The sequence below is a fragment of the Physella acuta genome, unplaced genomic scaffold, assembly GCF_028476545.2.
Source record: "Physella acuta isolate Inbredline_101_S28 unplaced genomic scaffold, ASM2847654v3 ptg001283l, whole genome shotgun sequence".
NCBI lineage: Eukaryota > Metazoa > Mollusca > Gastropoda > Physidae > Physella > Physella acuta.
This window is the reverse complement of record NW_026732798.1, coordinates 756,615-771,425: the sequence shown is the minus strand read 5'-3', so window position 1 is coordinate 771,425 and position 14,811 is coordinate 756,615. Positions and strand designations below refer to the sequence as shown.

The 14,811-nt window shown below is 36.4% G+C and overlaps 1 protein-coding gene across 1 annotated transcript; it reads right to left on the bottom strand.

Moving 5' to 3' along the window:
• Window positions 1–2,314: 2,314 nt before the first annotated feature.
• On the bottom strand, window positions 2,315–13,499 carry LOC131957996 (proteoglycan 4). The gene is made up of 19 exons (XM_059322873.1): window positions 13,395–13,499; window positions 12,246–12,337; window positions 11,894–11,975; window positions 11,531–11,737; window positions 11,013–11,369; window positions 10,648–10,783; window positions 9,141–10,537; window positions 8,803–8,970; window positions 8,269–8,667; window positions 8,123–8,157; window positions 7,960–8,009; window positions 7,611–7,805; window positions 7,204–7,476; window positions 6,235–7,110; window positions 5,629–5,919; window positions 4,831–4,938; window positions 4,574–4,720; window positions 4,227–4,478; window positions 2,315–3,842 (listed from the first exon to the last, which is right to left on the bottom strand). The coding sequence occupies exons 2-19, from the start codon at window positions 12,335–12,337 to the stop codon at window positions 3,541–3,543; spliced, it is 5,367 nt and encodes a 1,788-aa protein (XP_059178856.1). The 5' UTR covers window positions 13,395–13,499; the 3' UTR covers window positions 2,315–3,540.
• Window positions 13,500–14,811: the final 1,312 nt, after the last annotated feature.

The following is a 14,811-nucleotide window of genomic DNA, read 5'->3' as shown; positions in this document are numbered from 1 at the left end:
ATTCTTACATGCATCTCTCCAGGGTGAAATGCTCCACCAACGGATCACTCCACCGTCGCCCACCCCCGGAAGTGTCAAGTGCCACCCGACCCCGAGCTAATCTTTTAAAATGTAGCCTTGCATCAGAGTTTCTTCCAGGCATCTCTTCGGGGGGGGGGGGGGGGGGGGGGGGGGGGGGGCAGGGCCGAAAAAATTCTACCGCCCCCCCCCCCCCCCCGAACGAAATGAAATTTATATACTTTTAACAGTGTCCGCTCCCCCCCCCCCCCCGAAGAAAGTCTACCCCCCCTCCCCCCTTGGAGAAAAAAGTCTGGAAGAAACAATGCCTTGCATCACACGAAAAGGTAACTTTATTAAGAAATAATTACTGCAAAGCCTTGTAATGAGTTTATAGAAAAATTGTGTAGGTTAGCTAAGCGAAAATGTTAACATTTTCCCCCAAACATTCGTTATTCATATTACTTTCATAAATTTTGCTTCAGATTGGGCCGCCAACCACATCTCTGAGTTATCATATCTGTCCTGGGTAATTCACTTGGGGGGGGGGGGGGGTCTGAGATGTTGTGGTCAAATATTAAAGTGTTCGACTGCTAAACCTCAAGTTCGGATCCATGGCTCTAGTTCTTGAATCCACCCAACTCTGATTGGAAAATGCTGACTCACGTTAGGGAAAGTAAAGGCGGCTGGGCATTGTGACCAATGCAGAGGTCGTAGAAACAGGCGTATTGCTCCATGGAACGTTAGGTTCGAAAAGGGAACTTTACTTTTTACCTAAGATCAAATTGTCCAAGAACGTACACTGTTGAGTGAAGAGAGAGAGAGATACAGTTAGGTGAGGCACAAAAAAGCTACAGGCCTACGTAACAGGTGAGGGAAAAAGATTATACTAATCCGCTTGAAGTATTTTGGTCCCCATCGCATACAGAGAATCCTGACTTGGAGACCACAAGCTATAGTAATGGAGTCCAAGAAAACGATTGCATTACATGTTAGGAATGGGACGGCTTGGTCACTTGGTCGGATGGTAGATCGTGCAAATTTTACCCGCAAGTCTCGAGTTCGGATTGCTAAAGACGTCCCAGTGTTTCTCCAGGGAAAAAAAAAAAGAAGGGTGACCACAATATACCTTCATATACCGAGGTCACAGAAACAGGTGTATTCTACTTCATCTGCTCCATAGACCACCACCAAAAGTCCTACAGCACCCTATCAAGGATATCTCCTGTTTTTTTTTTTCTTTTTTTGAAACCCTAGAATTATTTACTTAGCATCAAGAAACACAAATGTTCAAGTAAAGAGTAACTGCAGAAGAACACGCCTAACTACATTCTATTTCTTGCCTTCAAATAGTGGGACCGCTTTCCGTCAGTCTGCAGCGGTTTTTTTTTTTTTACTTTTACAAATGAAGCTTTTTTTTTTTTTTTTAAAACTGATGGAGGAAGAAAACGGCGGGCTCACGACCTACCAAACAAGTAACTTGATGTAACGGTTAATTTTATACACACACACACGGCTACAAAGTTGGACTCAAACATTAACAAAACCAAAGTTATGAAACAAACAAAATACAACTAGCCGAGTCTATTAAAGTAACACACAAGTAGAGCAAGTAAAAGATTGCACAGCTTCATTGTCAATTATTACGGAGATTGCACCGCTGAGATTAGAGCACTCATATTAAGCCAAACAAGCCTTTGCAACCGTGCACAAAACCTGGCAATAAAAAAAAATCCACAAAAACATATCCAGTCGCCTGTACTTTACCTAACGTGAGTTAAGTACACATCAGGTGGGTGGACTCGGACGTTTCACTTACTTGAATCTGGATTAGAACTCAATACTTTAGCAGTCTAGCAACAAAGGATTGTCAAGTTCAGCCGCTTGGCCACGCTGTCCCATGATCAACTACTTGGTGTCAACTTTGAGAGATGGAAACCATTTCCAAAATTATCAAAAGAAGATGGTGCTGGATGGGGCACGCATCAATTTGAATCCAAATACCACAAGAGAATGGCGCTTAACTGGACTCCTCACAGCAGAAAAACAACTGACAAAGGCAGGACTACCTTAGCGGACTGCCAAGAAAATTGCCAGATCCCAAAAGTAGAAAGAGCTTTCTGCAGAGGCTTAAAGTGTCTTGGGCAGAAAAGGGAAAAAGATGATGAGTATTGAGTATGGTGTGAGACTACTATTGTCAACATACTATCACTTGTAGTCTATACATTCAGTAAGAAAGTAATTGTTAAATTAATTGATAATACAAAAAACACAACTGGAAAATAACTATAGCTTTATTTTTTTCTTTAAATCCCCCCCACCCCCATGAAAATCTTAATCTGAAAATAGTTTTTATACTATTCCTTAACATCCCCACCCGAAGAAAAATTCATACTCCGAATATTAAAAATGTTTACAATATATACATTTCAAAAAGTGATCATGTCATTAGCTTAACATTATTTCTTTTGAAACAAAAAGAGATTGGCTTCTGTTAATAAACATTAAGCCCAAAAATTAAAAAAACCCATGAGGAAAAGGCACATTTTTTCTCCCAACAGTAACAATGAATCTTTCTAATGCTAAAGATCAGCCCACACATGCTATACATACTCATATTATTAAGTATCCACATATATATAGACTTAATCAGATATGCATTAAATAAAAGCATACAGATCAATACTTGGCAAAAAAAGCGCACAATCAATTAACTAGTTGGTGGGTGAAATTTTTGATCAAATAAAAGAATATCAGAAGTACGAAATTCAATACTTTTGATAGTATTATATACATACAGCTAAAAATAAACAATTAAAAATAGCCAAAAAAATGGTTGTGTTAAAAAGTAAATAGCTATGCCTCTTCCTAAATGAACAATAGCAACATTTAAACAATGTTTCTGTGAAAGTAAGATGCTAAAGATAGCCTAATTCTTCATGTATATTATAAACATAGCAAAATTTAAAAAAAACTTTATACATTGTAAAATTATAAGTAGATGTTTTAAAATGCTAAAGAATTTGAATGCAAAACTTTTTAAGAAACCACTAAAATCTGCTCTATGATTTTAAAAATTACTATGAAAACAAATGTAACATGTATTAAAAATGGCAGTGAGGTTTAAAATCTGGTACATAAAAATCTGGAATGATCTAAACACTTAGATTTTTCAGGCATAGAGTTTGAAATAAATTTAACCACTAATAGAGGCAAGAATAATCAATAAAGCCATTATGAAAATCATGTAAACTTTCGCTTGAATTAAAAACAAAAATATATAAATGCATTTTAAATGCATGATACAGCATATAATGCACATTTCTGGAGCAAATAAGTGATTCTATTTAACAAAAACACAATACACTTATCTACAGGCAGTAGCATGGCAAGCATTTATGTGACAGTCCATCCAATGAATAAATATTAAATTTACATTAAGACAAAAAACATGTTTATGTTATAGAACAGTCTCAAACATCTATTAAAAAAATAGTGATAAGAAATTCAAATCAAATTTAAAAGACAGTAAAAAAAATTTTTTCAGCGTCGCTGCCTGAGAGAAACTTTTGGTGGGGCTGTAGTTGCGGTTGTCTTGTCAACTTTTTTTTGACCACGAGTTGTCTGTTTTCTGACAGGTGAGCTTGACTCTGCAATGGTAGGTTGCTTAACCTTTTTAGTGTTCTGTGGCTTTTCTTGTGAAATGGGATCAGAGGTTCCCTTTGATCTTTTGGCTCGATCAGTTTCCAGAGGCTTTTGATCAGCCTTTGTGGACTCAGTGATTTTCCTTCTCTTAGGAGGTGAAACAGCCTCTACTACCTGTGCTGCTTTTCGCTTGGAGACATCTGGAAGAAAATAAAATGATTTCCGTAATAAAAAAAATTGGTTTAGTTATGCACTGGGAGTAGGTAAAAAAAACAACAACACTAAATTATGGCAGTAAAAAAACTATCAAACTTAAGATTTCAAAAAAAAATATGGTTTCTTACTAAATAATTTATTTTTTAAAAAAGTGATAATTATCAATAAAACAAATTCAAAAAAGAAAAACACCACAAAAAAAAATGAGCTCCTTAATCCAGAATGATTGTAAAATAAAAAGTGTTGCTATTTTTCTTAAATTTTTTACAATAATGTTTTGTATTTTTAATTTAACAATTACTAAATATATCTGAAACCAATGACATACATCAAACTTAAACCTATCTACTGGACTGAAAAATACTTACCTGTCTGTTTACTCTGAGCTACTACAGCCTCAGCACTTTGTCCCTTAGACTTTTGTCTCATAGGCTTTGATATGGCAGAGACTTCAGGCGCTGGAGCTTCCACTGTTTCTGGAGGATTCTTGCGCTTACCTCTAGCAGACGCCTGTTCAACAACTGGTACTTCAATAGCCTTTTTTGTACGGCTGTTTCTAGATTTCTCCTGGGGTTCCTCAATAGGTGGAGTGTTTTTTGGCGCCTCAGTTTTTGAAGAAACTGTTTAGAAAAGAGAGATATGAATTTTCTGCCAATGGAATGAATCAAAATGAGATAATTCTTGAATCGAGATTTTAAAAAAAGGACCAACATACCTGCAGCTTGTCTGCCTCTTCCTCTTTTTGCTGCTGTCTCCTGGGTAATGGTAGGTACATCAACAACCTCAGCTGCCTTTTTAATTCGTGAATTTCTTGTTGGTGGGGCCTCAGCACTAGGTAATTCTTGAATGTTCGCTGCCGGCTCTGTAATGTAAATGATACAAATTAAATAGAATTTAAAACAGTTCTTCCCCTATATAAAATATTTTAACAAGACTAGTGTGAACTAGGATAACAATAGTAGTAGTAAATACCTGCACTCTGTTTGCCTCTACCCTTTCTGGTTGCTTGAATGCTCACTGTCTCAGTAACAGGCACCTCTTTATTGCTCTGACTTCTTGATTTGGGAAGGGATTCATCAGCTACATTGTCAATGGAAGCAGACATGGTCGTTAATTTATTTGTGCTAACTGCTACACCAATAGCAACTGTTTATGATTTGAAATACATGATTTGGGTATATAGATGTCTATTATTTATATATCAACAAATTTTATACTGTGGCAGAAATCTTTAACATTTTTGTGCAGTCTATTATTTTAATGAAAAGAAAAACACAACTTTTAAACCTATAATTAATTTAGGTTTAAAAACTATTTAAGTAAAACAAAAAATAAGTAACAGGTCAAACATTTTCTTGCAGCTGTAAGGCAGCCACTATACCTCTCCCTCTCCCCCCCCCCCCCCCCAAGTGTAACAGTTTGTGTCAAATTTTATGAAATCAACAACTATCTGGATGATAAATGGATGCAATACATTATCTTTTTAAATTATAAAATCCAAGGTTCCCACCCACTCAAAAAAAAAAAATCAAATTGTGCTGGTGACAATTTTACAAAAGGCAAACCATAAAGATAAAATTACAGGCAAAAATCATACAAGATAACAGCTGTGCTTGAACTACCTTAATGTTAGATCTAAAGCGGGACTTTTGAACAACGTAGACCTAAAAATGGGAGCAATAGCCCTGCTAAATGTAACAGGTCCTAAAAAAAGGCGAGAAATAAAATGCAATAAAAAAATTGTGTTGGTAAGATTAAATGGTAACCTACCTTTATTTTGTATGCCTCTAGCTTTTGTAACTTCAGGTTCCTGGCCAGCAGAACCAGATTTTTTCTTCAGGGTGTCACTGACAACCATTTCTTTAACTGGAGAAACAGCAGCTCTTCTACCCCTTGGCTTTACAGGGGAAATCTTTTCTTTTTCATTATTTTCAGACTTTGATCTTGATTTCCTCTCTTGCTTGACCTCAGATAATGCAGCATTACTGGCAACAGTTTCCTTCCCTGTTCTTGACTTTTTAGTCGGAGCTTCAACCTCAGTTGGTTCTTTTCGTTTCCGAACTGCTGAGAATTTTTTTTTAAAGAAATTAGTATTTTTACTTTGTTTAAAAGCAATCAGCAATTACATTTTATAAATATACTGGCTAGTATTTTATGAACACTGATTAAAATTAAAATACAAAAAACTGTTATCAAAAGGTTAGAAATATTTAGCAGTATAAATAAAACAAATGTTGGCTTTGTGTCATACTTCAACTAAGCTGGTACAGACATTGAAATAAAAGTTTGACCAAAAGTCTCTGTTCCTTTTTTTATATTCCTACAATAATTAACCTGGGAAACTAGAAAATAAGCAATATGTGCATAAAAACTTACTCTGTGATTCAGCTGGTTCCTCAGCTTCAATGACCTTTGACCCCCTCTTAGAAGACCATGATTGTACTTCAGCAGTTACAGGAATCGTTGCCTCTACAGTTGCTTCAGCATTTTTTCTCCTTCCTCTGCTGGGGGCTGCAGCAGCAACAGGTTTTTCTGCTACCTGTGATTCAGAAACCACAGGTGCTGGTACTTGCTCTGGCACTACAGCATTTTTCCGTTTTCCTCTTGTAGAAGCAGTAGTAGGGACTTTTACTGATTCAATAACTACAGGAACTTCCTCAGGCACCATAGGAGTTTTTCGCCTGCCCCTAGAGGGAGGAGCAGCTGCAACTATTTTTTCCTCAGATTCAGTTATTTCAGCAACTTCCTCGGTCACCGCAGGAGTTTTTCGCCTGCCCCTAGAGGGAGGAGCAGCTGCAACTGGTTTTTCTTCTACTGGTGCTGTTTTAGAAACTATGGGCACTGGTACTTCCTCTATTACCACAGGAGTTTTTCGCCTGCCCCTTGAGGGAGCCGCAACTGTTTTTTCTTCAGATTCAGTAATAACAGGAACTTCCTCAGCCACCACAGGAGCTTTTCGCCTTCCCCTAGAGGGAGGTGCAACTATAACTGGTTTTTCTACTACCTCTGTTTCAAGAACAGGTACTTGGACTTGCTCAGTTGTTGCAGAATCTTTTCGTCTTCCTCTAGTTGGAGCTGCATTAACTTGGGGTTCAACTGGTACTTGCTCAATTTCTTCTGGACTTTTTCGTCTTCCTCTAGCAGGAGCAGCAGAAGAAACTGGTATGTCTTCAACAATTGTTTCTGCAGTTTTGCGGTTTCTAGATTTAGATGGTACCACACTAGGAGCTGTTTTATCCGCCTCAGACACTACTGAAATTTTAAAAAACAAAATTAATGCTGAATTATTTAACTAAATGTTTTAAAACTTAAAAGACTAAGTATTAACATTTTTGATAAACATACCTTTAGGCAGTCTAGCTCTGCCTCTTTTAGTTACTGAATTCTCCAGACCAACAGGAACATTGAAGCCAACTTTTTTATTAACTTTAGCACCTGTAGTCTGTGTCTCTTTGATGGGAGTGATGGCATCAGCACCCTTACTGACTGGTGACATAGTTCTATTTCGCTTCCCACTGGGTGTTCTTCCAGCAGGTTGTTCTGCACCTTTAGCTTCTGTCACATCTGTGATGATAGCAGTCTCAACAGTTGCTGATGAATTTTGATCATTTTCCTTTTCTGTAAAAAGCATTCAATTTCATTTTATTAGTGCAAAAAAAAGGGGGAACAAGAAATGAATTAAAAATTAAGATTTAATATGTAGAATATAGCTTACACTATTTATACAACAGGTAATGTTCTAAAGTACTCACCAGGTGCTAACACTGGGGAGCTGGAGACTAAAGGCACAATTTCTGCCACCTTGGGTGAAGCATGTTTTTTACTTTCTCTCCTGGCTACAGGTGATGCTTGAGCTTTGATTGGTGTTTTGTTCTTTCTTGTGCTTGAACTGTCTTCAGGTTGCTCTGTAGTGACAGTTTCAGTCAGTTCTTGCTCTACTACTGAAGCTGTATGTAGCAGATTTAAAAGATAAATTAATTTTGACCATTTAAAAAATGAAATGATATACACTATTCTACTCCTAATTTTCAAGATATTGGAATATAGTAGCACAGTAGAATCACAGCTTATTTATCTGCAGATCAAAGGTGTAAAACATACCCATGCCTGGGCTGCCAGCAATATTTGCCTTTTTAGCAGATTCTTGAGTTCTAAGTAAAAACATAAATATATTATTATAAATGATAGTTTTATAATTAGATATATTTAAAAAAATAAAACCTGAACATTTTATTATTTTTAAAAAAGTGTCTTATTTACTTACTTCGATAAGCTCTTTCTAGACACAGGAGTAGAACTCTAAAAAGAAAAATGTTTCCTTTAATGTTTTTATTAAATTTAAAACAAAAAATAGAAGGACAATTTAAAACAAAAAATAGAAGGACAATTTAAAAGAAAAAACCCACTAACCTCATGTGCAGCAAATAATTCAGCCACGCCTGTTGGACTAACAGATGTATTTTTAGGAGTTTTCATCAAGCGTTTTAGACCAGTAGGACTGACATCTGAACGTTGAGCAGGAGACTTCATCATTTCCTTGACACCAACCAAGCTAGGATCCACAGATTTCCTTTTGTTCTTGAACAGATCTCGTACACCTGTAAGGTTAATACTTTGTCTACCTTTGCTGTAATGTTGGCTTTTGGAACCGGAGAGAGGTGATACAAACATTTCATTAGGGCCATTTGGTGTATCTGGGATGTCAGCATACAAGGCAGATTCATTAGGGTCTGATGACTGAGGTGAGTTAAACATTTCAGCAACACCAGTTAAGCTGACATTTCCAAGTGAAACCCGACTGACTTTACCCTGAAAAAAAAAAGGACAAAACAACCCAATGTAACAGAGCATTACAAAAGCAGTAAAGTTTCTCTGGCTATTTCTTCTACAACTGCATGCTATGAATAATTTAAGTGGGTTAATTCTAATTAAAACAAAAATTACCATTGACTTCTTTCTGCCTTTACGAGGTAATGGCTGTGGTGTCTTGGGTTTAATTCTACCCAAAGCTTTTTTGCCAACAATAATTGTGGCAGGTGATTCAGCATGGCCTGTTGTTGGTGCTAGGGCTCTGGCTAAAGCTCGTGGAGTCTTTGGAGTTTTTCCAACCGTCTGTTAAGGATAGTACACAATTTATTTTTTCAAAGAGGAAATATTAAAAAACTATGTATTTGCAAACAAACTGCGAACTAACAAATTGAGTGATAACACTTGCTTATATAATACTTTGATTATTTTTTAAATAATCAAAAACCAAAAGGTGAAGACTAGACAAAACTTACCTTTACTGCCACAGGAGATCGTTTTTTGACAGCAGGGAATTTGGTCAACACTGCAGGCCTTGGTAGAGGTTTAACTGGCAAAGCAGGTCCAGGTCCTGCCTTTACAATGTCTGACCAAGTCTTAACAGTGGGTGGCTTTTTAGCTGAGTCTTGTGTTTTCTTTGCAGATTTTGCTGGTGTATTTCCCCTTTTCTGCAATGCAGAAAGTTTAGGAGTTGCAGCATGACCATGTATAGCTCTAAGGGCAACAACTTTGTTCAAATCTTGCGGTGGAGTAGCAATTTTCATTGGACTTTCACTTCTTTCTAATTTCTTGCTTTTCCATGATGGTGTTCCCAACAGTGGTGACTTGGGTGATTTCACAGGGGAAGAAGTAGAAGCAATCTCATCAAAAAACTTTTTGGGTGACCTGTTGCGTTTTTCAGAAAAGTTAGGTCGGGGTGTGTCAATGTAGTTGGCTGGCTTCACCATTTTAGGAGTAGAATTGTTAAGATTGGCATTGCGTTTCTGTGATTTCTGTGCTTCATTTGGTGTCTTGAAAAGTGGAGAAATTCCAGTAAAGCTGACATCTGCTAAAGTTTTCGGGGTCTTGAGTAGTTCCTTAACACCAGTCAGAGAAATGTCAAGTTCCTTCTTGTTTGTCTTACCTAGGCCACCAGCTCTTTTCACAATTGGTGTCTTGACATGTGGGCTATGGCTCTTAGGACTTACAGCTGAGATCTGGACTTTCTTTTCCACAATTGTTGTAGTGTCAGTGAGAGGACTTGTGCCTAGAGATTTAACACGACGACCATTAGGTTTAGCAGTCACTTTACCCACTGTACCCCTATCTGCACTTTTTGATTTATCAGACAAAATTTTTTCAACATCATGTTTTTCAGGTGTTACAATCTGATCAGTATCCGGCGAAGAAGCTTCATCACTAGTTGACGCTATATTCACGGTTTCAAGAACTGGTGAACTGGGTTTTGGAGATTTTCTGTCAGCGGGTGGCGATCTTGACAAGCTTCGTCTTTTTGGTGTTGTTTTAATATTCTCATTGTTTGAAAAGCTTGAATCATTTACTATGGTAGCATCCACTGAGCTTGGTTGAACTGGTGACTCTGACAACACTTGTTTGCTAGCTTGACTTGGTGTCAAACGCTTTCCAGGTGAAGGACTTTTAGCCAATGATGTGTTATTTTTAGGAGATTTCCTTTTTAAAAGGGACTTGGGGCCTTGACTAATTCTAGATGGCGTTGCTCCTTTCTTGATTGGTGTTTTTGGAGGCAGGCACTTATCAAAGTGTTCAGGACTTAGACTTGGTCCAAAAGAAACACGCTTTCTTTTTGAAGAAGGAATGACAAATTCTGAATACCTCCTCTTGGTACCAGAAAGCTGCTGTGGTTTCTCAGTTTCTGAAATGAACCAAGAAATAATGTCTTTTTAATAGTTCTAAGAAACATAAAAAACAACTTCATATAAGCATATTTTATTAATATAAGAGTGAACAAAGTGAATTTTTCACCTCTAACTGGAGTGATTTTAGAAGGTGTAGATGAATCCTCTTCAGTCTCAACAACAGGCATTGATTTACGCCTCAAGTCACTAATACTCTTCCTTAAACTAGCATTGCTTTTAGCATAAGGGCTTCCAACAGCTTTCTGTGAACAGAAAAGTAAGGTAAAATAATTTTCTATAAAACACTAGGTGACTAAATTTTTTTTAAAATTGAACATGTTAGGAAAGAATGGTCACATGTACATTGGACCATAATAAAAACTTTTCCATGAAATATGGCAAAATGAAAGTGTATAAGTATAATTAATTTGTATTTGCGCATTTAGCTGGGAACCAAAATACTGTACAATAAAAATATAAAGTCCAACAAACCTTTGCAGGTGATGCCACTGGAACGTCTTTAAAAAGCAATGGTGTTTGAGCAGAAGTAGACGGGGTCATGTTAAAAACTGGGGTGGCCGTTTTGCTCTGATGAACATCAGAGAGCTTCCTTAAACCTTTCGGTGTGACAGAAACTTTGTAAAATGAAGTTGGCGATAACCCAAAGAGAAAATCCGGAGAAGCATGAGCACTTGCTGAATTCTTAAGTAATGCAGGTGTTCTTGGTGAACTCTTGGTTTCCGCCTGAGGAGATTTTGCAGCTTTAGTGTCAGGTACATTATCAGTTCTTGGGCTTAAGGGCTTTGGAGTTCTACCTGAAGATCTAGGACTTTTTGAAGCTGACCCAGGCTGAAATAATATAGCCAAAAGACCAGAATATTAAAGCTTTAATAACTAAATGCTGTCTGTTTTAAAAAATTTGAATAAAAAAAGAATCAGGTTTAAAAAAAAAAAACAAAAAAAAAAACAAAACAAAAAAAACAACCAAACTATCAAAATGTAACATGTACCATAGATGTACTCATTCCTGGTGATTTTGGACTCTTGCCCTTGGGTGATTTCTGTGGGTAAAATCGCGAGTTGGCAGGAAATTCAAACCGGAACCTTCTACCAACAATGGAAATTATATCCCCATGGGATAAAGCAGTCAAATTGTCAGATAATGCCTTGTCATTAACAAGAGTGGGTGTTGATTTACTGAGGTTTTTTGCAAATACCTGTAAAAAAAATGTATGCTTAGATAACAGCTGAAAGTTATAAACTCTCACATGACATAGCTTTTACAAAATAGCCATCTGATATACTATAATATCAACCACCAATTTTTTTTAAAACAACAAAGATAAAATGAAATTCAATTAAACAGAACTTACATGTCCTTTGTTGTCTACCTCAACCCGGCATTGTTCCTCGTCTACACTAGGTAGCTGAATTCTAATGTCACATTCTTGATTTCTGTAAGTACAGAACAAGCATTAATGAAATGATTGTATATATAAAAAAAGTCAATCACAAATCAATATTATTGCACCTAAAATTTTAATACTATTTCATTGTTTGAACACTAAAATTTGGGTGCAAAACTTCAGATTTAAAGATATATGCATATTAGGATAACAAGACATTAGCTTATTGACTACCGTGCCGTATGACAAGAAATATTTATTCATTCAAACATTTAAAGAGTGTCAACAGCTAGGCTAGATATTGGTATTAAATGGGTACCTTCCAAACACACAGCAGTTTGATGTAAGTGGGAAATGTGCACTATCTGTTCCATTTCGCCGAACGACTATAATTTTTCCATGGACATTCATCTGAAGAGACAAAAAATTAAATGTTTATAAATAGCCTAGGGCCTATATATTGGTGAATATTTTTTCTTTGCATCATCATAGCGTTGTCTCCTATGATTTAATGATAGCTAATTCAATTATAAATTGCTTAATGTGTTGCCATAAAAGTAGTAGTGCTACAAGGGGGGGGGGGGATTATTATACCAGTGTCTGATAATAATAGAATCTGTAAAAAAGAATGTGGTTACTGAAAGTTATTAAAATAGTTAACTAAATGACTTGATAATGTCAATGCTAGCCTTATCCCTACCCCATGCCTAGCCCTATTTCTAATAAAACTAGTTAAGTAGAGATTACAATACTACTAAATCTAGATCTAACAAACCAACACTAATTTGGATAAGCCTGATTACTAGATTAAGAGTCTATGTGATTAAGTGAGTGTGAGTAGGAAATACTTTAGTAAAGATTTTAAGATAAAATGTCAATAAATAAAACATCTAGAAAATCTACATTTTTAGATCTAGACTAGGCCTAGCCTAGATCTAATAATTTGATGAATCTTCACCAGTCTTGTAATGTTAACATTTTAGTTGGACTAACTTAGATACCTTCTTACAATAAGTTTACTGGGTCTAGAATCTAGATCTATTTGTCTAGTTAACAAAGAAAGACTCCTCAGTCTGGACGTTGAAAGAGACGTCAAGGCATTTTTCATTTTTGTTGAAAATGAAAAATCTAGACCACCTTCTGGATCTAAAATCAAGATCTCTACATCGAAATAAAAAGCTGGGCTTGCATAACTACTGTTAGATTCTAGATCTATGTCCTACAATTAATCAAAATCGTTGTTTGGCCATTTGGATTAAAAATAAAATTAGGGATTGATTAGGTAAAGCCTAGACTACACTTATGTTAGAACAGCGCGGACTAGGACTGCCCGACCCACAATCTCTGTGACAATGTTTACACTTTACAAAGTTGATTTATAATTTTCAACATTTCATGATAATAGTTTTTAATAATTATTAGATCTATCTGATAGAGAAAAGATGACATTTTAACAAAATGAATTTACTGTAAAAACATTGCAGGTTCATCCGTTTTTTCGTAATATTATTGTCAAAACAATCCCCGTCGGTCTTGTTGATAATCTAAGTTGGTTAACGCGCGCAGTCAGGACGATGACCTACATAATTTGAATTTATATGCCAGGTATGTTTGTGGCCCAATGTTTAAATGTTAGGCTGACACTAGGCCTAAAAGCCAAACGAAAAAAAATGCAATGTATGTCTACAAGTGAATGAAAATCAAAAACACAATTTTACTAGATCTAGGCTAAACTATTTAGATCGATAAACTTGTAAGGAACTCTAACCTGGAAAAAAAAACTTCCTGACTGCAAAATTTCCATTTAATCTTTCAATATGTTGTGTGATAGATAAATTAGTAGTTTAATGAAGTATCTAACACGTCTTTACAAAAACAATACTTAGATCTAGATCTATATATATAAATTGAGATTAATTTGAGAATACAATCGTTTGAAAGTTTTAAATGCAATGTTTGAATTGTTTAAAAAATAATGCGATTATTCAAGAAAGGCATGTAGCACAGTTAAGTAAGGCGTACGTCTCCTAATTAAATTTAAAGCGGTTTACCCTTGTATTGGCTATTTAAAGAAAATGGGGCAGAACTATTGCCCCTGCCGATAGTCCACTTTCTAGATTGTTTAAAATAAACAGAGCTTATAAACATGAATGAAAAAAATGAAGCATAAAAATACATTGCAGCATACTAATTATGACTGGTCAGCAACATCAACGGCTTGGATTTGTCTAAGCCAGGGGTCTCCAAACTACGGCCCGCGGGCCGGATGCGGCCCGCGAAGTCCTCTCATCCGGCCCGCGGAGATCTTTTTGTCCAAGGAAAAAATCGTTTGTTGGTGATGGCTGAGGAACTTTGTTCAGAAAAATCAAAGACATGCCTGGAAGAAACTGGCCCGCGAACTGAAATTTGATAGTTAATGCGGCCCTCGGACTAAAAAGTTTGGAGACCCCTGGTCTAAGCTAAATGCAACGCTGTTATTTGAATGAGGTAACATAATTTCAATCCGCGAGTTAACTACTCGGGGGCTACTTCAATGGACAAAACGACAAAGCGGCCCCACATTTAGGGTGTACTAATTAAAACTCATTCGCAAAATGCACAGCAACAATAATTTTGACAATATACCAAAACATTATTTTATCATACTTCCCGTGGCTACATCTTGTCAAATTAACATACAAAGTGCGATAGTCGTGGTGGCAGAAATTCACTATTCATGCACGTGAAACTGGTACATAAGACGATGTCACACTCCAAAGTGGACTGGGGGGGTCGGAATTTCATAAATGTGAACACACATTTTTGCATGTTAAAAAGTAATGCAAAAACTGACTTTTAACCTTTAATTTGCGTTTTTAAAATACTGCTTTTGTAAATTATAATAC

Bases quoted from the DNA above. Each gene is read 5' to 3' on its own strand.
- LOC131957996 (XM_059322873.1), bottom strand. From the start codon at position 12,337: ATGAATGTCCATGGAAAAATTATAGTCGTTCGGCGAAATGGAACAGAT. The intron at 11,370-11,530 runs GTACATGTTACA...ATATTATTTCAG, and splicing joins CAGGAATGAGTACATCTATG to CCTGGGTCAGCTTCAAAAAG. The intron at 7,111-7,203 runs GTATGTTTATCA...TTAAAATTTCAG, and splicing joins CAGAGCTAGACTGCCTAAAG to TAGTGTCTGAGGCGGATAAA.